Source organism: Salmo salar, chromosome ssa18, assembly GCF_905237065.1.
Source record: "Salmo salar chromosome ssa18, Ssal_v3.1, whole genome shotgun sequence".
NCBI lineage: Eukaryota > Metazoa > Chordata > Actinopteri > Salmoniformes > Salmonidae > Salmo > Salmo salar.
This window is the reverse complement of record NC_059459.1, coordinates 54059328-54083181: the sequence shown is the minus strand read 5'-3', so window position 1 is coordinate 54083181 and position 23854 is coordinate 54059328. Positions and strand designations below refer to the sequence as shown.

At 41.7% G+C, this 23854-nt stretch overlaps 1 protein-coding gene across 2 annotated transcripts in view; it reads left to right on the top strand.

Moving 5' to 3' along the window:
• LOC106577483 (stromal interaction molecule 2) overlaps positions 1-23854 on the top strand; it is a 97298-nt gene that overhangs the window by 36684 nt on the left and 36760 nt on the right. For both annotated transcript variants that reach the window (XM_014155505.2, XM_014155506.2), the window contains exon 2: positions 12788-12918. In XM_014155505.2, coding sequence (XP_014010980.1) covers positions 12788-12918 — 131 coding nt within the window. The remainder of the gene's footprint in view (positions 1-12787; positions 12919-23854) is intronic.

Here is a 23854-nt window from a genome sequence, read left to right as displayed (position 1 = left end):
ATGTCACTGGTACTTCCTGTTTTGAGTTTTTGCATGTAAGCAGGAAGCAGGAGGATAGGGTTATGGTCTGATTTGCCAAAGGGAGGGTGAGGGAGGGCCTTGTTTGCATTTTTGTGTGTGGCATAAAGGTGGTTTAGAGTTTTGTCATGTCTAGTTGCGCAGGTGACATGCTGTTAAAAATGAGGTAAAACGATGTAAACTTACTTTAATCGGTCTGTCTGCATATTTATAAACATGGCATATGGGTGTGTAGGGAGATACCCAATGGGCTGGATGATTTTCTTCTCATCTTGAAAAAACATATTAAAAGCTTGGAAATCAATTAATCCACCATCATTAACATAATGGAAAAATCTAATGATTTATTATTTATATATTGAAATAGCATAATTGCTACAATTTTAAGGCCATGTGGCAAACAATAATGCAGGCACTAGGGATGGAGGTGTGAGCATGGGGGTCTGGGCAGAGGAGATGTACAATAGCCGTTGTTTGTGTATGTCTGTAAATTGTTGTTCGTATGTGTATGATTGTATTTGGTGTAAAAAGATTAGGTAAAATTGAGTTTAGTGTCCCTGCATTAAAATCACCGGCCACGAGAAACGCCACCTTTTTGAATGTACATTTTCTTGTTTACTTTTGGACCTATGAGTGCGGTCTTAGCGCCAGCATCGGTTTGTGTTGGTAAATGGACAGCTACGAAAAATATAAATGAAAACTCTGTGGGTAAATAGTATGGTCTGCAGCTTATCATGAGGTATTCTAACTCAAAAACTTGAGACTTCCTTAACATTAGAGATCACGCATCAGGTGTTGTTAATAAAGAGATACACCCCTCCTCCCTCGGTCTTACCCGAGTCTGCTGTCCAGTCTTGACAATGTATAGAAAAACAAGCAAGATGTATATCCATGTCCTCATTCAAACATGACTCTGAAAAACATCAGATATTACATTTTTTTTCATGTCCTGTTGATAGGATAGTCTCGATCGGAGCTCATCCAGTTTGTTCTTCAGTGATCGCACGTTCGCCAGTAGTTGCTCGTCGACCTAATCTCGTCAGGGTGCTGTTTCGCCTGCCTCTCTTTCACTGCTTCGAAGTCAAAACATGGATTGCTATTTAGAAGGAAAGGCTTGGCTGAACACAAACATTTTCATTTTGAAAAGATTGTAATTTTCATTATTACTTTAGAGATGAAAAGCAACTGTTATGGATGTTGCACCCTCCGTTATGGATGTTACAATCTGAAATAGACATCCAAGTCTTAAAGATATCTTGTATATACACATACAGTGCATTCGGAAAGTATTAGGACCCCTTGACTTTTTCCACATTTTGTTAGGTTACAGCCTTATTCTAAGCTCAGTGACTTTCAATGTGGTACCGTCATAGGATGCCACCTTTCCAACAAGTCAGTTTGTCAAATTTCTGCCCTGCTAGAGCGGCCCTGGTCAACTGTAAGTGCTGTTATTGTGAATTGAAAACATCTAGGAGCAACAAGGGCTCAGCCATGAAGTGATAGGCTACACAAGCTCACAGAACGGGACCTCCAAGTGCTGAAGCGCGTAGCATGTAAAAATCGTCTGTCCTCAGTTGCAACACTCACTGCCAGAATTGTCTACAATGTCATTGTATGCTGTAGCGTTAAGATTTCCCTTCACTGAAACTAAGGGGCGTAGCCCGAACCATGAAAAACAGCCCCAGACCATTATTCCTCTTCCACCAAACTTTACAGTTGACACTATGCATTCAGGCAGGTAGCGCTCTCCTGGCATCCACCAAAACCAGATTCGTCCGTCAGATCGCCAGATGTTGAAGCGTGATTCGTCACTCCAGAGAACGTGTTTCCACTGCTCCAGAGTCCAATGGCTGCAAGCTTTACACCACTCAAGCCGACGCTTGGCACCACTCCAGCCGACGCTTGGCATTGCGCATGGTGATCTTAGGCTTGTGTGCGGCTGCTCGGCTTTGGAAACCAATTTCATTAAGCTCCAGACGAACAGTTCTTGTGCTGACGTTGCTTCCAGAGGCAGTTTGGAACTTACCATGTTTCCACTTCACAATAACAGCACTTACAGTTGACTGGGGTAGCACTAGCAGGGCACAAATTTGATGAAATGACTTGTTGGAAAGGTGGCATCCTATGAAAGTGCCACGTTGAAAGTCACTGAGCTCTTCAGTAAAGGCCATTCTACTGCCAATGTTTGTCTATGGAGATTGCGTGCTTGTGTGTTCGATTTTATAAACCTGTCAGCAATGGGTATGGCTGAAATAACCTAATCCACAAATGTAAAGGGGTGGCCACATACTTTTGGCCATGTAGTGTATAAACAAATGAACCTTTACCAGTTGAATGTAGATATGAGTATAAGATGTTTTTGTATTACAATATTTCTGAAATATTGTTACAAAATATGCAAATGAGACAGTATACATGTGCAAATACTGCCAATCCACTTTTCTAGAGACTGAATGAAGTTGGTATATTTTGGGGGGCTTTCATTTGGAGAAAAAAAACTCCATGACTATTCACAGATTGTTGATTAACACCCTTCTCATCTTATATCTAAAAATCTGTACTGCCGTGTATGAGAAATGCATTTCAGCATATATTTTCTAAGAGAATCTTAGCTGGAACACATAATTTTCAAGATATCAACAATTGCTTCAGAAAATTCAGATGAATACTTCTCAGAACAAGCACACAAAATATGGTGAATGCACAAGATTTTGAAGCTAAGATATGATAAATCAATATCTGTAACATCCACAACCGTTATGGACGTTACAGATATTGATATAGTTGTCATGGTGCTCCAGTAGCAGTCTAAGCTAAGTGTTCCTTTAAACATGTAAATGTTTTGTTATTTTTAAGTGTTTTTAATTGTGTTATAAGGTGGTTTTTGATCGTTTTTTTGTTGGCAGGTCAACTCTTTTTGGCTTGGCTAGCTACTGTATCTTGGCTTGGCTAGCTGTTTGAATGATGCATCTGGACACTGTACTGACTGCTGGTTCCTGATCTTTTGAAAACATAAATTGAAGATTCACCTGAAGCTTGAGAGGAATGGGAGATGCAGGAGAGGAATGCAGTGCTTAGGCAGAGAGCTTGTAGTAAGGACGACTGGCTACTATTCTGAACTGTGTGTGGTAAGCTTTCTGGCGCCCAGAGCAGGGTGCCAAATATGGTAAAGGAGGAGAAGTCCAGTAGTTACATGACTCTGGTTTACAGAGTAGCCCTATACAAGATTGTTACTGGACTCTTCATCAATCATCTCCCTGACCAGCTTTCTCTGATCAAGCCATGATGAACTGTCCTTCTCCATATTTGGAGGATGCAGGCACTCAGACTTGGCCTGTGTTGGTTGACCTAGCCAACTATAGCTAGGCTACTCATGATGATGGATTGCTTACTTGTTTTTAGCTTTTAAGCACTTTGTGATTGTTATGAAAACCGCTTTCCAAATTGAATACATTTATTATAATGCCGAAAAAGGATACTAATTATGGAAATAGAGAAACCAGTTATGGACCATATACAATCTTGTTCAAAGTTGGCTTTACAGAGAATGTTTCAAGATGATCCGATGTAAGGTTCATGTTTTACAGAAACGTTTCCTCAAAAATGTTATGGATGTTACATTGTCTGTCCCAGTCAACCCCCTATCTTTACAAGATCGTAGAACATGCAAACAAAACTCAAGACACTTCAATTTGGTCTGTATTGCTTTAACATTTCATCTTCATAACTAACACTGGGGGATAGCTGTGAGTGGAAGAACAAGCTCTGTGAACCCTGTCTAAAAGCCGTAAAATATGATTGAGACTTGGCCTCCTTACTCTGTAATGGGTAAAATGCATGCAATTTCCTACTCAAGTCTCTCGTTGATGTCAGGTGAGGTGTGTGTTGGTTGCTTGCAAAGTATAATTATGAACGTGGTTTAATTTGGAAATGACTAACTTCTACATGCTGAGGTTGACCTTCCCACGGAATTGAACATGCAGTATATAAAAACGAAAGGAAATTAGAACTCTAATAAATGTTTGTTATACATAGGCATAGCAATCATACTGAATCAGTTACCATACTACACAGCAACACCAGTGACAACAAAGGAAGCTAAACTTTGCAAGCAACCAACACACACATCACCTGACCTCAACGAGAGTTTCCATTCACTCTCTAAATAGACTTCTTTCTTTCCATTCATCCTGTCGCCCAATCACCCAGAATGATTTGGGTGTCTGCGAGAACTTATTGATTTTCCTGTGAAGTCAGAGACTGCGGGCCAACAGGCGACCTCTACATCCAGGAAGTTTTCCTCATAAACAACATGTCCTCATAAACCCACTAACAGACCATCTTATTTTACTCCGCGTTTAACACCTTTCCCAACCAGCACCCCAGAACGAGACTTGTCTGGTTTTTGTCTGAAGGACTTAATACATTCAAATGTTTTCATATGCAGAAGATTATTTTCAGAAGTGCAGATTTTAGTGCAGGTGTTTTGCATAGTTTCATATTCACAGCAGAACTGCTTTTGTAGTAACAAAGTGACAGGACTTCAGAGGAATAGAAATGAATGTGGGATACGTTTTGTTGATGGTTTACTTTGAAACAAGCTGGTGCCTTCATGGTTGTGTGTGTGTGTGCATGCATGCATGCATATGTGTGTGCGTGCGTGAGAGAGTGTGTGTGTATGAGAGAGAGTGAGCGGGAGACCTCTGCCATTGTTGAGGTTTTACAAGGTAAGCCACATCCTGACAACTGGTTTCCAGGGTCTATTTTTTAGCTCACAGTGTTCTAATTTTACCCCCTTTTGGGTCGTATTCTGACGGGTGTTTCTATTTAGTGTGTGTTCCCTGAACACAGTGTCACCATGGGTCACTTCATTTCCTGTCACATGTCCCCATTGTAGCAGTACAACAGTCACACACACATTGAGAATGATGCAAGACACACAAGCTGAGAATATGACAACTGAGAGGAAGGTAATGGGATTTTGTGTTTTGTTTTTCTGAAATCACAGCAGGTGGCCAACCCAGAGAGATGTCAGAGTCTGAAGGTTCCATTGTTCTATTCAGAACACTTTTCAAAAATGTTGCTCAACTAAAACAAAATAGTAGTATAAAAAATCCTACGGGGGGCTTTGTAATACTTTGTACAGTGATAACTTCCCTCTGGGTGACAACATGGCATGTCTTTGTAGAAATGGAAGTGCTGTGAGGAGAAGTGGTAAGTAGTGATGGGGGAAAGAAATCAATACAGTTACATATCGCAAAATTTGTTTTGCTGCTGTAGGTAGCATTAGCTAGCACTAGTCAGATGTAGTGACTCAACATGCTTTCAGCACTTTTATTTCCCTGACTGATCAAAACTTGTTTTGTCATGCTCTCTCTTGTCTCTCTACAGTAGGCATATAGTGAGCAATATGTTTGGTAGGGGTGGGATGATACCAGTATTGCGATATTTGACAGTATCATGGCAAGTAAAGAAAACACAGTGGATTTAATGGGATACTTCGGGATTTTGCAATGAGGCCCTTTATCTACTTCCCCAGAGTCAGATGAACTCATAGATACCATTTATATGTCTCTGTGTTCAGTATAAAGAAAGTTATACATAGTTTCGCGAGCCAATGCTATGCTAGCAAATACCCATAGACTTCCAGTCATTGCGCTAACGCTAGTTAGCAATTGCGCTAGTAAGCAACATCCTTCAAACAACACGCAGAGACATCAAAATGCCGAAGTATCCCTTTAACTTCTTTAGGAAAACCACCATAATTTTGGAAACAAGCATCATTAGGATGTCATCCAAAATAACCTTTATTTATTTTCCAAGCTATAGCATACAATATTTTACATACAGCAGGTTTTTGAAGGACAAAATAGAGTAGTCTGCTTCATGTTTTCATTTTTGCTATGGAAAAACTATTGCGATGCTGGTATCATCACCTTAATGTTTGGAACATCAAATCACAAAATCGCAGTATCGAATCGCAATACATATACAGTGCATTCGGAAAATATTCATACCACTTATTCCACTTTTTGTTACGTTACAGCCTTATTCTAAAAAAAAAAAAAATTCCCCTCAATTTACACACAATACCCCATAATGACAAATCAAAAACAGGTTTTTAGAAATGTTTGCCAATTGATTAAACATAAACTGATATCACATTTAAGTATTCAGACCCTTTACTCAGTACTTTGTTGAAGCACCTTTGGCAGTGATTACAGCCTCGAGTCGTCTTGGGTATGACGCTACAAGCTTAGGAAACCTGTATTTGGAGAGTTTCTCCCATTCTTCTCTGCAGATCCTCTCAAGCTCTGTCAGGTTGGATGGGGAGCGTCGCTGCACAGCTATTGTCAGGTCTCTCCAGAGATGTTCGATTGGGTTCAAGTCCGGGCTCTGGCTGGGCCACTCAAGGACATTCAGAGACTAGTCCCGAAGCCACTTCTGCGTTGTCTTTGCTGTGTGCTTAGGGTTGTTGTCCTATTGGAAGGTGAACCTTCGCCCTTGTCTGAGGTCCTGAGCGCTCTGGAGAAGGTTTTCATCAAGAACCTCTCTGTACTTTGCTCTGTTCATCTTTTCCTCGATCCTGACTAGTCTCCCAGTCGCTGAAAAACATCCCCACAGCATGATGCCGCCACCACCATGTTTCACCGTAGGGATGGTGCCAGGTTTCCTCCAGACGTGACACTTGGCATTCAGGCCAAAGAGTTCAATCTTGGTTTCATCAGACCAGAGAATCTTGTTTCTCATGGTCTGAGAGTCTTTAGGTGCCTTTTTGCAAACTCCAAGCGGGCTGTCATGTGCCTTTTACTGAGAAGTGGCTTCCTTCTGGCCTCTCTACCATAAAGGCCTGATTGGTGGAGTGCTGTAGAGATGGTTGTCCATCTGGAAGTTTCCTCCATCTCCACAGAGGAACTCTAGAGCTCTGTCAGTGTGACCATCGGGTTCTTGGTCATCTCCCTGACCAAGGCCCTTCTCCCCAGATTGCTCAGTTTGGCCGTGTGGCCCGCTCTAAGAAGAGTCTTGATGGTTCCAAACTTCTTCCATTTAAGATTGATGGAGGCCACTGTGTTCTTGGGTAATGATGCAGACATTTTTTGACCTTTCCGCAGAGCTGTGCCTAACACAATCCTGTCTCAGAGCTTTACGGACAATTCCTTTGACCTCATGGCTTGGTCTTTGCACTGACATACACTGTCAACTGTAGACAGGTGTGTGCCTTTCCAAATCATGTCCAATCAATTGAATTTACCACAGGTAGACTCCAATCAAGTTGTAGAAACACCTCAAGGATGATCAATGGAAACTGGAGGGTCTGAACACTTATGTACATATTATTTTTTATATTTTTTTGCAATACATTTGCAAAAATGTCTAAACCTGTTTTCTCTTTGTGGGGTACTGTGTTTAGATTGCTAAGGATATTTATACATCCATTTTAGAATAAGGATGTAAAATGTGATAAACTTCAAGGGGTCTGAATACATTCCGAAGGTACTTTAGAATCGTGATAACTGTGAGACTCGCAATACATAACATATTGGCCCCTAAGTATCATGATAATAATGTATCGTAAGGTTACTGGCAATTCCCAGCCCTTTTACCAAGTTGTTTGTGTCAGTCACCAAGTCATGTGTGTTACTTGGTCATTTTTCAAGTCATCACAAGTAATTTCTGTTTTTTATTACATTTTTATTTAACTGTTATTTAACTAGGCAAGTAAATAAGGTATTTCTGTTTTTTATTTGTAATACATTTGCAAACATTTCTAAAAACCTGTTGTAAAGAAGAACAAATTCTTATTTACAATGACTACCTACCAAAAGGCAAAATGCCTCCTGCGGGGACAGGGGCTGGGATTAAAAATAGAAAAATAAAATAAAAATATAGGACAAAACACACATCGTGACAAGAGAGACAACACTACATAAAGTCTGTTACCAAGTCATTTCTGTTACCTGTGGCTCACCTGTGGCTCAGTTGGTAGAGCATGGTGTTTGCAACGCCAGGGTTGTGGGTTCGATTCCCACGGGGGGCCAGCACAGAAAAAAAAATGTATGATATTGTATGAAATGTATGCATTCACTACTGTAAGTCGCTCTGGATAAGAGCGTCTGCTAAATGACTAAAATGTTAAAAAAAATGGTCATTTCCGTTATCAAGTTATTTCTGCCTTCGCGAAGGAATACTATCAGAAACATTCTTAAGGTGGGAATGCTTTGTGGCTTTTGGGTTGAATTGAACTGGTCCTTAACCCCATAAACTCAATAATTTTAGGAAGCTAGTGGGGAGAAAAAAAGAGCGAGAGAATGAGAATATGGTAGGCCTTTCTCAGTGTGTTTGACAGTAAGACGTGACCTGCTCTGCCCTGTGCCCTCTCGTAATCAATAGTTTAATGGCCTGATGCACCCATTTTTTTGTTACGATTAAGTACTTTACTAGCTCGGTTTCCATCCAATTGGCGACAGATTTTCATGCGAATATTCCCACCAGTGCGTGATGACGTAGAGCACACAAAATGTACTTTTTTGCATATGTTGTCACGTACAGAATTAAAAATCATAAGTTCAATGATAATATACATTTCAATGTGTTTCCATCGCATTTTCAACTGTACGGATAGTTTTGTCACAAAAACTGTTGCGTTAAATAGCAAATGTGCCTAATCTGGTTTTGGCATGGGCTCTAGCCAACAGTTTGTTGATAGAGTGCCATTAGGCTGTGTTGGTAGGCTACTCTACATAATGAGATTATTAAGAGTGAGAATAATTGTATTTGTCAAACGGCAGTCAAGCATCAATCGTCATGTCACCAGAATAAGACCCTCGATATTTATTGGAAAGGAGCATCAAGATCACTGTGCTTTTTCACCACCCTGTGAAGTTCATCATAAGTTATTTCATCTGTAGCCTAATAAACTGCATTATTTCCCGCGTCGTAGTGGGAGGACCACACACACCATATCATCGCGTGACTCCAAGTTTACTTCGATATGATGGTTATTATATCAATATTTGACCATTAAGGCGTTTCCACTGGATTTCTCGCATAATACATTTTATGACACAAAAAGATCCCAACATGTCGAAAAACAATCTGTCGGCATTTATAAAATTGTACCGAACCGCTGTTGTGATTTTTGTTTTGTATTGTATGACTTTACTCACATAAAAACTGTAGGTGGAAACTTAGTTGCTGTAATAGTTTTCCATTAAAATGGGCAAAAATAGCTTTTTAGCCCCCCCCCAAAAAAATATTTCTCAAGCAATAATTTTTCTAGGACTATCTGGGAGTGGTCTGAGTGGGGATGGGAAAACTAGAGCTTTTTGGCAGAGAGGTTTGGAACTCTCTTTGTTATTGGTCTATTAACCAATTTGCTGATTGGTGATGTCACCAGGCAAACTGAAACCATGCAAACCTGTTGATTTAGAAAGTCCTGTGTAAATTGTATTTTCAACCAGCAACAATCAGGAAATAACACTGATCAAATGTTTTCACGCTTTTACCTAGTGGTGAGGGAGTTGGATTTGAGACCAGAGCAATGGTTGTTGTCACACTATCACATAGATGGTATGTAAATGTAGAAATATGTAAATTTCTGCGAGGGAGGACGTCTGCTAAGCAAATAGTTTGTATAACCTTTGTAAAAACACAATTTAGTTAGGCTTAGCCTTAAATGTTTTTGTCTGCATGACAAGTTGCATGGAAAGTTGCATTTGGTTAATTCTGTGATTTTAGATACATTAATTTGATGATAATGTCAATGATTTACTGAAAGTATTACTTATATATCATAGTGTGTTCATGACATACAGTCTATACGGTATGGAACACTCAACAGAAGTTTTTTCCAATCAAGTCTCTTTTCCAGTTAAAAAGTTTCTGTCTAATCACACACTCTTGCCAATAATAGTTTTGCCAAGTATTGTGGGCTTTCTCCCCAGTGGACTCAGCCTGGGCTGTGGTCCAATTAAAAGTCTCCATTAGCTGCCACATTGCCAAGCACCAACACTATATCTAACTAAGGTGTCTAGTTTCAGTAACAAGATCCTACATCAAAAACAGAAAACCCCTACGCAAGCCAGTCTGTTACTAATGATTTGACTGTGAGTGACTGGTAGATATTGTTTGACGTCTTGGCTGGATAGATGGATGGACCTAATTGTTGTGTTGATTCATTGTTTTATTAACATAATCCATCATGCTTGTTTGATGCTTACCATAGTGGTTTGGTCAGTTGGGCACTGTTTCAAACCCTGATCTCTGTGTGTGTGTGTGTGTGTGTGTGTGTGTGTGTGTGTGTGTGTGTGTGTGTGTGTGTGTGTGTGTGTGTGTGTGTGTGTGTGTTTATTGTTCAAAAGCTAATGCCTTACTCATTGTGTAGAGTGGAATGCGGTTCTACGAAAGGTTGTCTCATTCTATACATCCCAGCTGGTTTGTCACTCTCCTGAGTGTAGGGGCTGTGAACATAGAGTAGAGTCCATGTGTACACTACATTGTCAGCTGTATGTATGTTTTCAGCCGTGCATGTCTACAGTCGTGGCCAAAAGTTTTGAGAATGACATAAATATTAATTTTCACAAAGTCTGCTGCCTCAGTTTGTATGATGGCAATTTGCATATACTCCAGAATGTTATGAAGAGTGATCAGATGAATTGCAATTAATTGCAAAGTACCTCTTTGCCATGCAAATGAACTGAATCCCCCCAAAAACATTTCCACTGCATTTCAGCTTTGCCACAAAAGGACCAGCTGACATCATGTCAGTGATTCTCTCGTTAACACAGGTGTGAGTGTTGACGAGGACAAGGCTGGAGATCACTCTGTCATGCTGATTGAGTTTGAATAACAGACTGGAAGCTTCAAAAGGAGGGTGGTGCTTGGAATCATTGTTCTTCCTCTGTCAAACATGGTTACCTGCAAGGAAACACGTGCCGTCATCATTGCTTTGCACAAAAAGGGCTTCACAGGCAAGGATATTGCTGTGTGTGTGTGTGTGTGTGTGTGTGTGTGTGTGTGTGTGTGTGTGTGTGTGTGTGTGTGTGTGTGTGTGTGTGTGTGTGTGTGTGTGTGTGTGTGTGTGTGTGTGTGTGTGTGTGTGTGTGTGTGTGTGTGTGTGTGTGTGTGTGTGTGTGTGTGTGTTTATTGTTCAAAAGCTAATGCCTTACTCATTGTGTAGAGTGGAATTGAACCTAAATCAACCATTTATCAGATTATCAAGAACTTCCAGGAGAGCGGTTTAATTGTTGTGAAGAAGGCCCAAGAAAGTCCAGCAAGCGCCAGGACCGTCTCCTAAAGTTGATTCAGCTGCGGGATTGGGGCACCACTAGTACAGAGCTTGCTCAGGAATGGCAGCAGGCAGGTGTACAGTGAGGCGAAGACTTTTATATGATGGCCTGGTGTCAAGAAGGGCAGCAAAGAAGCCACTTCTCTCCAGGAAAAACATCTGGGACAGACTGATATTCTGCAAAAGGTACAGGGATTGGATTGCTGAGGACTGGGGTAAAGTCATTTTCTCTGATGAATCCCCTTTCCGATTGTTTGGGGCATCCGGAAAAAAGCTTGTCTGGAGAAGACAAGGTGAGCGCTACCAGTCCTGTGTCATGCCAACAGTAAAGCATCCTCAGACCATTCATGTGTGGGGTTGCTTCTCAGCCAAGGGAGTGGGCTCACTCACAATTTTGCCTAAGAACACAGCCATGAATAAAGAATGGTACCAACACATCCTCCGAGAGCAACTTCTCCCAACCATCCAGGAACAGTTTGGTGACGAACAATGCCTTTTCCAGCATGATGGGGCACCTTGCCATAAGGTAAAAGTGATAACTAAGTGGCTCGGGGAACAAAACATTGATATTTTGAGTCCATGGCCAGGAAACTCCCCAGACTTTAATCCCATTGAGAACTTGTGGTCAATCCTCAAGAGGCGGGTGGACAAACAAAAACCCACAAATTCTGACAAACTCCAAGCATTGATTATGCAAGAATGGGCTGCCATCAGTCAGGATGTGGCCCAGAAGTTAATTGACAGCCTACCAGGGCTGATTGCAGAGGTCTTGAAAAAGAAGGGTCAACACTGCAAATATTGACTCATTGCATCAACTTCATGTAATTGTCAATAAAAGCCTTTGACACTTATGAAATGCTTGTAATTATACTTCAGTATTCCATAGTAACATCCAACAAAAATATCTAAAGACACTGAAGCAGCAAACTTTGTCGAAATGTAATATTTGTGTCATTCTCAAAACTTTTGGCCACGACTGTATTCAGTCTTGCATAGTGTGTGTGTGTGCACGTTTTTGTGTGTTTATAGCCTATGCGTAGGCATGCTTTCTTGAGTATGTGTGTTCCATTAGAGTGTGTGTGTCGCTTGCACAGACAGATTGGCACGGACCTAGCCTCACACTGTCCTTTTGAAAGGGAAACACGGTTCTGATAGACTCATTTGCTGGGGGATTCTCTGGCGCAGAAATGAAAACAGTGTGGCGTCTTGGCACGTGAGTGGAATAGCAATGGCATACCAGACAGTAAAATGGTGACATCATTAAGGGATTATAGATTTCACCTGGATTCACCTGGTCAGTCTGTCATGGAAAGAGCATGTCATGTTTTGTTCACATAATTTATCATTTACAGTGTACATCTGTCAATGTCTTGCCAAATGGATGTTTATAAATGTGATTAATACACACGGCTCCACGCCAGCGACCTTTAACTTGAGTGACCTTTAATATTTGACCTTTGAACTCTCTCTCTCTTCCTTCAGACCCCTGTCTGACGGTGATGCCGCCATGCATGGGCGATGCAGACCGTTTCAGCCTGGAGGCCCTCCGGGTCATCCACAAACAGCTGGACGACGACAATGACGGCGGGATTGAGGTCAACGAGAGTGTAGAGGTGCGTAATACTAATACAGCATTAGTCTATGTATGTGTAATGATCTGGTCATGTCTGTTACCTGGTCATTTTTGTTACCAAGTTGTTTGTGTCACCAAATCATGTGTGTAACTTGGTCATTTTTCAAGTCATCACTGTTACCTGGTCATCACTGTTACCTGGTCATCACTGTTACCTGGTCATCACTGTTATCTGGTCATCACTGTTACCTGGTAATTTCCGTTACAAAGTTATTTCTGTTTCTGCATTCTTAAGGTGGAATGATTTGTGGCTTTTGGGTTGAATTGCACTGGGCCTTAGCCTCCTAAACAACCCCATAAACTCATGGTAAAATGTTTGCAAGCCAATAATCAGCTTAGGAAGCTAGATAGTGGAGAGAAGAGAAGGGAGGGAAAGAGAATAAAAAAGAGAATGAGAATATGGTAGGCCTTTCTCAGTGTGTTTGACAGTATGACCTGACCTGCTCTGACCTGTGCCCTCTCATAATCAATTTAGTTTAAACGCCCGATGTAGCCATTTTAAATCAGTATAAAATAATTTATTGGTTACAATTAAGTACCTTACTAGCTAGGTTTCCATCCAATTGGGGACAGATTGTCATGTGAATATTCCGACTTTTATATGGTGTTAGTTTCATCAGCTGGGCCTTTAATATAAAAACACTAAGGGCTTTGGTCAGATTCTCTCTGTGTGTGTTTGTGTCTGTGTGTGTGCCAGGAGTAATTTTTAACTCGTAGAGCTGCAGTGGTGTGAGAAACTGTTATACCTTGGCCGGGGGGCGTCTCAGAAGAGCAGGGGGGCGGCCATTTATGGACCCTTAAGGCCCCGAAGAGCAGAGGTGTTGGAGCTGGCCCCGTCCGAGGAGGTGTGTGTGTGTGAGAGAGAGAATCAGAGTATGCGTGTACGTAATACATTTGTGTGTGCTTGCGTGTATATGTACACATACATTTATTGTGTGTGTGTACACATTTGTGTTTGTGTCCATGCATGTGTGTGACGGGGGATGACGGAGCAAGGTTCTGACCTTCGACTTTATAAGGGCTTATTGGCTTATTTCACTGTAGAGACTCGAGCCCGGCTCATTATACCTTATCCAACCTCTCAGTTCCACCACCCACACATGCAATGACATCACCTGGTTTCAATGATGTTTCTAGAGACAATATCTCTCTCATCATCACTCAATGCCTAGGTTTACCTCCACTGTATTCGCATCCTACCATACCTTTGTCTGTACATTATACCTTGAAGCTATTTTATCACCCCCAGAAACCTGCTCCTTTTACTCTCTTTACTCTCTGATGTCCTAGACGACCAATTCTCATAGCTTTTAGCCGTACCCTTATCCTACTCCTCCTCTGTTCCTCTGGTTATGTAGAGGTGAATCCAGGCCCTGCAGTGCCTAGCTCCAGTCCTATTCCCCAGGCGCTCTCTTTTCATGACTTCTGTAACCGTAATAGCCTTGGTTTCATGCATGTTAACATTAGAAGCCTCCTCCCTAAGTTTGTTTTATTCACTGCTTTAACACACTGCCAACCCGGATGTCCTAGCCGTGTCTGAATCCTGGCTTAGGAAGTCCACCAAAAACTCTGAAATCTTCATCCCTAACTACAACATTTTCAGACAAGATAGAACGGCCAAAGGGGGCGGTGTTGCAATCTACTGCAGCGATAGCCTGCAGAGTTCTGTCCTACTATCCAGGTCTGTACCCAAACAATTTGAACTTCTACTTTTAAAAATCCACCTCTCTTACCGTTGCCGCCTGCTATAGACCACCCTCTTCCCCCAGCTGTGCTCTGGACACCATATGTGAAGTGATTGCCCCCCATCTATCTTCAGAGCTCGTGCTGCAAGGTGACCTAAACTGGGACATGCTTAACACCCCAGCGACCCTACAATCTAAGCTTGATGCCCTCAATCTCACACAAATTATCAATGAACCTACCAGGTACCACCCCAAAGCCGTAAACACGGGCACCCTCATAGATAATCCTAACCAACTTGCCCTCTAAATACACCTCTGCTGTTTTCAACCAAGATCTCAGTGATCACTGCCTCATTGCCTGCATCCGTAATGGGTCAGCGGTCAAATGACCTCCACTCATCACTGTCAAACGCTCCCTAAAACACTTCAGCGAGCAGGCCTTTCTAATCGACCTGGCCTGGGTATCCTGGAAGGATATTGACCTCACCCCTTCAGTAGAGGATGCCTGGTTATTTTTTTTAAATGCCTTCCTCACCATCTTAAATAAGCATGCCCCATTCAAGAAATGTAGAACCAGGAACAGATATAGCCCTTGGTTCTCTCCAGACCTGACTGCCCTTAACTTCCCTGGGCTTGCGTCCCACCCTAGTCAACAGCCAGTGGAATCGCGTGGCGCGAAATACAAATACCTCAAAAATGCTATAACTTACATTTCTCAAACATATAACTATTTTACACCATTTTAAAGACAAGACTCTCGTTAATCTAACCACATTGTCCGATTTCAAAAAGGCTTTACAGCGAAAGCAAAACATTAGATTATGTCAGGAGAGTACCTTGCCAAAAATAATCACACAGCCATTTTCAAAGCAAGCATATATGTCACAAAAACCAAAACCACAGCTAAATGCAGCACTAACCTTTGATGATCTTCATCAGATGACACTCCTAGGACATTATGTTATACAATACATGCATGTTTTGTTCAATCAAGTTCATATTTATATCAAAAACCAGCTTTTTACATTAGCATGTGATGTTCAGAACTAGCATACCCACCGAAAACTTCCGGTGAATTTACTAAATTACTCACGATAAACGTTCACAAAACACATAACAATTATTTAAAGAATTATAGATACAGAACTCCTTTATGCAATCGCAGTGTCAGATTTTAAAATAGCTTTTCGGCGAAAGCACATTTTGCAATATTCTGAGTACATAGCTCAGCCATCACGGGCTAGCTATTTTGACACTATCCGAATGCGAGCGCATTTCGTGACAAAAAATTCAAAATATTCCATTACTGTACTTCAAAGCATGTCAAACGCTGTTTAAAATAAATTGTTATGCTATTTTTCTCTTAAAATAGCGCTAATATTCCAACCGGGCAACGTTGTATTCATTCAAAGGCTGAAAGATTTTTTTTTCGAATTCTCGTGAACACACATCTCAGTCTCACTGTCCCCAGGCTGACCACTCACAAACAGAGCTGTTGTACTTTGCCCATAGACAGCAGACACCCCATTCCACTTTCTGGCGGCTTTAGAGAGCCAATGGGAGCCTTAGAAAGTGTCACGTTACAGCATAGATGCTGTATTTTCGATAGAGATGCAACAGAAGGACAATAAATTGTCAGACAGGGCACTTCCTGTATGGAATCTTCTCAGGTTTTGGCCTGCCATATGAGTTCTGTTATACTCACAGACACCATTCAAACAGTTTTAGAAACGTTAGTGTTTTCTATCCATATATTCATATTCTTGTTTCTGGGCAAGAGTAGTAACCAGTTTAAATCGGGTACGTTTTTTATCCGGCCGTGCAAATACTGCCCCCTAGCCCCAACAAGTTAACCAACACAAAAACATCCTGTGGTGTTCTGCATTAGCATCAAACAGCCCCCGTGATATGCAACTTTTCAGGGAAGTTAGAAACCAATATACACAGGCAGTTAGAAAAGCAAAGGCTAGCTTTTTCAAGCAGAAATTTTCTTCCTGCAACACAAACTCAAAAAAAGGTTCTGGGACACTGTAAAGTCCTTGGAGACTCCCAGCTGCCCACTGCACTGAGGATAGGAAACTCTGTCACCACCGATAAATCCACTATAATTTAGAATTTCAATAAGCATTTTTCTACGGCTGGCCATGCTTGCCACCTGGCTACCCCTACCCCGGTCAACAGCACTGCACACCCCACAGCAACTCGCCCAAGCCTTCCCCATTTCTCCTTCTCCCAAATCTAGTCAGCTGATGTTCTGAGAGAGCTGCAAAATCTGGACCCCTACAAATCAGCCGGGCTAGACAATCTGAACCCTTTCTTTCTAAAATTATCTGCCAAAATTGTTGCAACCCCTATTACTAGCCTGTTCAACCTCTCTTTCGTATCATCTGAGATTCCCAAAGATTGGAAAGCAGCTGCGGTCATCACCCCTCTTCAAAGGGGGGGACACTCTTGACCCAAACTGCTACAGACCTATATCTATCCTACCCTGTCTTTCTAAAGTCTTTCGAAAGCCAAGTCAACAAACAGATTACCGACCATTTCGAATCCCACCGCACCTTCTCCGCTATGCAATCTGGTTTCAGAGCTGGTCATGGGTACACCTCAGCCAAACTCAAGGTCCTAAATGATATCTTAACCACCATCGATAAAAAAACAATACAATGCAGCCGTATTCATTGACCTGGCCAAGGCTTTCGACTCTGTCAATCAATCACCACATCCTCATCGGCAGACTCAATAGCCTTGGTTTCTCAAATGATTGCCTCGCCTGGTTCACCAACTACTTCTCTGATAGAGTTCAGTGTGTCAAATCGGAGGGCCTATTGTCCGGGCCTCTGGCAGTCTCTATGGGGGTGCCACAGGGTTCAATTCTTGGGCCAACTCTTTTCTCTGTATACATCAATGATGTCGCTCTTGCTGCTGGTGAGTCTCTGATCCACCTCTACGCAGACGTCACCATTCTGTATACTTCTGGCCCTTCTTTGGACACTGTGTTAACTACCCTCCAGACGAGCTTCAATGCCATACAACTCTCCTTCCGTGGCCTCCAACTGCTCTTAAATACAAGTAAAACTAAATGCATGCTCTTCAACCGATCGCTGCCTGGACCTGCCCGCCCGTCCAACATCACTACTCTGGGTGGTTCTGACTTAGAATATGTGGACAACTACAAATACCTAGGTGTCTGGTTAGACTGTAAATTCTCCTTCTAGACTCACATCAAACATCTCCAATCCAAAGTTAAATCTAGTATTGGCTTCCTATTTCGCAACAAAGCATCTTTCACTCATGCTGCCTAACACCCTCGTAAAACTGACCATCCTACCGATTCTTGACTTCGGCGACATCATTTACAAAATAGCCTCCAATACACTACTCAATCAATTGGATGCAGTCTATCACAGTGCCATCCATTTTGTCACCAAAGCCCCATACACTACCCACCACTGCGACCTGTACGCTCTCGTTGGCTGGCCCTCGCTTCATACTCGTTGCCAAACCCACTGGCTCCAGGTCATCTACAAGACCCTGCTAGGTAAAGTTCCTCCTTATCTCAGCTCACTGGTCACCATAGCAGCACGCGCTCCAGCAGGTATATCTCTCTGGTCACCCCCAAAGCCAATTCCTCCTTCAGCCGCCTCTCCTTCCAGTTCTCTGCTGCTAATGACTGGAAGGAACTACAAAAATCTCTAAAACTGGAAACACTTATCTCCCTCACTAGCTTTAAGCACTAGCTGTCAGAGCAGCTCACAGATTACTGCACCTGCACATAATCTATAATTTAGCCCAAACAACTACCTCTTCCCCTACTGTATTTATTTATTTATTTATTTATTTTGCTCCTTTGCACCCCATTATTTCTATTTATACTTTGCACTTTCTTCCACTGCAAATCTACCATTCCAGTGTTTTACTTGCTATATTGTATTTACTTTGCCACCATGGCCTTTTTTGCCTTTACCTCCCTTATCTCACCTCATTTGCTCACTTTGTTTATAGACTTATTTTTCTACTATATTATTGACTGTAGGTTTGTTTTACTCCATGTGTATCTCTGTGTTGTTGTATGTTTCAAACTGCTTTGCTTTATCTTGGCCAGGTCGCAATTGTAAATGAGAACTTGTTCTCAACTTGCCTACCTGGTTAAATAAAGGTGAAATAAAATAAAGAAATAAAAAAAGGGCAAAGAGAAGCTGCGAAAAACCCTGCGTTGTTTGGCGGCGGGGGTCACCAGAATGATTTAGGAGCTCTTCTCTTCTGGAGTGCAAGAAGGCAAAGCATTGCCCATTTTGCCAAGCCTTGAGCTGTCCTTAGATCAGATTTGAAGCCCTTAAGAGGACTGTTGTAGCTGATCCTAGATCAGAACCCAGGAGAAACTTGACCCTGGAGTATGTGACTATTCCCTGGGACATTGTTGCATGCATATTGGATTTACACGCTCAGGCCCACATGACTGTCCCTGCTCTTTTCTCTTCTATCATGCTGTATCAAGAGCATAACAGTCTTTGAAAGTCCATGCAATTATATAGACCTTTCCCAGAACTTGTATAGCAAAATTTGTTTGCTTCTTTCATTATTGAAGAAATTAAATGATTAAATGTCTTAATCATTATTTAATGCCATTTGGGGGTTTTGTCAGGAAAGTGTTATATTTTTTTAATGGAACAAGTTTATGTTTTTGATTAAATTGAGTCTGTGTTTAATTAAGTGTGACGAGAATAGTCCATGTGTGACCTCAGAGTTAAACCTCTTTATGACTCATTGGTTACTGTCATGACTGTAACCTCCATCCCTCTTCCTGGCAGTGGTGAGGTAACAGGGGTGTGACAGGGGTGAGGATGGTGGCAGGTGAGATGAGGGTTGGGGAAAGGAGGTCAATTTGGGGACGTACTCACCCCCTGTAACCCACATCTGGCCCAGGAAACCTTAAAACCCCCAAAACCCTCTCACCTCCCAACACCCACCTCCCACAATGTGACAGCATTGTCTCTCTACTTCTTTATACACACACACACTTTTCCCACCGCGGAATACCCCCCCCCCCCCCCCTCCCACACTCTCAGACACAAACACATACATGCGCAAGCACACAAATGCACACACAGTGGGGCATAATTTATTGAAGGAAGGACAGCTTGGCGAGAAGCTGACTTGTAGCATTGATCACAACTAGAGGATCCGTGGCTAGACATTCAGACCTCCGAAAAACACACACACCGCTAACAAACTGCCCCCACCCCACTCGCTCCCCCCTGCCTCACCCAGTTCTTCAACACACCCTCAGACAGGGTCTAAAAAGCCCCCTCTCTTCTTTGCCTTCAAGGTGTTTTGGAAAGTAACTCACTCCTTTCACCTATAATAAGAACAGAGTTGCTAAGCTATGGTGTCTGTGTGTGTAAAACTTAATAAACAGACAAGGTCTTAAGAATAGAGTATAACATAACAATATAAAGCAAAAAATACAGTTTTAATGAACATCATATACATGGGCTTGGATTACCACGTCATGTCTTCAGTTCTTCAGTGGGGTTTACACCTTCTCACCCACAACTCCCTTTGCATATGGTGGATTAGAATATGGAGAGAAGGAGGGGAGGCGGAGGTGTTTAGTAGTATGCTGAGGCCTGTTGCAGAGGTGAGGTCGGTCGGTCGCCAGGGACGGCAGCTGCGCTGCACTCATTGGCTGTGGCTCTTCCGTCTACTAAAGAGACACTTTACAAGATCAGGTTCCATATCTTTGAAATAGCAAGAACAAAATTCACATCACACTGGAAGGGGGGTGGGTGTGCGTGTGTGCGTGCCTTGAAAGGTTCTAGAAGATTGACAGTATTTAAGTGTCCCAGTAGATAGGCTACTGGTGAAGTGAGAGAAGCGCTCCCTGACCCAAAGACAGTCCAAACATTTTACCCCCATCAGTTGGAATCAGATCCGAAGGTCCAGGCGATGTCTTCTTTGAGACCACTGCAGATCTCTGTGTGTGCGCTGGCATGTGTATGCAATGCGTGCTAGTGTTTGTGTGTGTAAGGCCATATCCCTTTGAAGAAATGTCTCTCATTATCTGGAGATGTCTGACCACAAGTAATTGAACACAAGACACAGATAGTCAGTGACCCTTCAAGCAAACCATATATATATATACACACAGTGAGGGAAAAAAGTATTTGATCCCCTGCTGATTTTGTACGTTTGCCCACTGACAAAGAAATGATCAGTCTATAATTTTAATGGTAGGTTTATTTGAACAGTGAGAGACAGAATAACAACAAAAAAATCCAGAAAAATGCATGTCAAAAATGTTATAAATTGATTTGCATTTTAATGAGGGAAATAAGTATTTGACCCCCTCTCAATCAGAAAGATATATATATATATATTTTAGTACCAGTCAAAAGTTTGGACACACCTACTCATTCAAGGGTTTTTCTTTATTTTTACTATTTTCTACATTGTGGAATAATAGTGAAGACATCAAAACTATGAAATAACACATATGGAAACATGTAGTAACCAAAAAAGTGTTATACAAATCAATCTATTTTAGATTCTTCAAAGTAGCCACCCTTTGCCTTGCTGACAGCTTTGCACACTCTTGGCATTCTCTTAACCAGCTTCATGACGTAGTTACCTGGAACGCTTTTCCAACAGTCTTGAAGGAGTTCCCACATATGCTGAGCACTTGTTGGGTGCTTTTCCTTCACTCTGTGTGGTCCAACTCATCACAAACCATCTCAATTGGGTTGAGGTCAAGTGATTGTGGAGGCCAGGTCATCTGATGAAGCACCCCATCACTCTCCCTCTTGGTCAAATAGCCCTTACACAGCCTGGAGGTGTGTTGGGTCATTATCCTGTTGAAAAACAAATGATAGTCCCACTAAGCGCAAACCAGATGGGATGGTGTATCACTGCAGAATGCTGTGGTAGCCATGCTGGTTAAGTGTGCCTTAAATTCCCCCAAAAAATCACTGACGGTGTCACCAGGAAAGCACCATCACATCACCTGCTTCACGGTGGAAACCACACATGCAGAGATCATCCGTTCACCTAATCTGCGTCTCACAAAAACATGGTGGTTGGAACCAAAAATCTCAAATTTGGACTCATCAGACCAAAGGACAGATTTCCACCGGTCATATGTTCATTGCTCGTGTTTCTTGGCCCAAGCAAGTCTCTTCTTCTTATTGGTGTCTTTTAGTAGTGGTTTCTTTGCAGAAATTCGACCATGAAGGCCTGATTCACGCAGTCTCCTCTGAACAGTAGATGAGATGTGTCTGTTACTTGAACTCTGTGAGGCATTTATTTGGGCTGCAATTTCTGAGGCTGGTAACTCTAATGAACTTATCCTCTGCAGCAGAGGTAACTCTGGGTCTTACTTTCCTGTGGCGGTCCTCATGTGAGCCAGTTTCATCATAGCGCTTGATGGTTTTTGCGACTGCACTTGAAGAAACTTTCAAAGTTCTCGATTGACTGACCTTCATGTCTTAAAGTAATGATGGACTGTCGTTTCTCTTTGCTTATTTGATCTGCTCTTGCCATTTACCAAATAGGGATATACCACCCCTACCTTCATAACCCAACTGATTGGCTGAAACACATTAAGAAGGAAAGAAATTCCACAAAGGAACTTTTAACAAGGCACATCTGTTAATTGAAATGCATTCCAGGTGACTTCCTCATGAAGCTGGTTGTGAGAATGCCAGAGTGTGCAAAGTTGTCATCAAGGCAAAGGGTGGCTACTTTGAAGAATCTCACATTTAAAATATATTTTGATTTAACACTTTTTGGGGGGTTATTACATGATTTGTATGTGTTAGTTCATAGTCTTGATGTCTTCACTATCATTCTACAATGTAGATTAAAAAAAAAGAAGAAAAACCCTTGAATGAGTAGCTGTGTTCAAACCTTTGAATGGTGTGTGTGTGTGTGTGTGTGTGTGTGTGTGTGTGTGTGTGTGTGTGTATTTTCTTAATTTTTTTGCCCAATTTTTTCAATCATATCTTAATGAATGAATCTATTATTTCAAAACCCATTTAGTACTCTAAGGTGTTATAGTGTAAAAAGTGGGTTTCAGTCATAATTCTGAATGACTTGGCCAAGAGCAATATTAAGATATTGGCAAACTTTTCAATTTAAAGACATGATTGAGTTTATGATAATTGGTTGTCTTCTGTCATGGTGACTGACAGACTGAACAACATGGACTGAGTCAAAAACAGAGCAAGGCAGAGAGAGACAGAAAGGGGGGGTCTGCGATCATAAAACAGATGGAGTATATGGGAAAGAGATGAGGAGAGATGGATGGATAGAGAGAAAGAGCGTGTGATGGATGGAGCGAGAAATGGATAGAGACAGTTGTATAACAAGATTCAGTAGATACTGTATCAGTAGTGAGTTACAGTAAGTTGTTAGAAAGGGCAGGAGAGGCTCATGGGAAGACTCATTTGACCAATCTGGAATCTACCTCTGAAAACAAGCTCTTTGTGTGTGTGTATTTACCTTTCTGTCCATGTGAGATGATACTTTCCTGGTCATATGTCAGGTGACTTAGCTACCAAATTACCTATTTAAAAAAAAGCCAATTGTATAACATCAATAGCAAACAAATGGAAGTTGTGCAATTGGTCAATGCGTTCGTTAACAAATAAGCGACAACTTATGACATTTATCAATGTGTTTGCGAGGAAAAACACTTCAAGTGAACTGGGTCAATAATATTGTTTGTTATAGCTCAGACACACCGATAGGATTGTAAAGCGTTTGCCTGCCGACAGTACTTATCACTTCTGAACACAGTGTTGGCAGTCTCTATTTTGTGTTCACACAGCAAAGACCTTGAAGTTGTCAGCCTTGTTAAAATACTCCAAACCAGAAGTTGACAGTAGCTTTGTTTTGGCAATGTTTGTTCTCATCCCAACATTTGCTAGTTAGCTAACTAATAAGCTAGTGCACATTTTCAAAACTACTGAAAAAAAATCCTTCAAGCACAAACTCCTTAGCTAGACATAAAAGATTTGCTCTAGAATTTTTATTTTATTATGCAGCTTTGTTTTAGTTAGAACAATTCTAATGTAAATGGTGTATTAGACTGGAAAGATGTGCCCTATTTGTTTTCCTTTTTCTTGTCACTCCCCCACGTGGAGGTTCGTGCTCTCTGATTGGGTGAAAGTCATGTTGTCGGCCACTGCCGAGCATTGTGATTCTACTAGTAGAAACAGCAGGTTTGTCGGTACC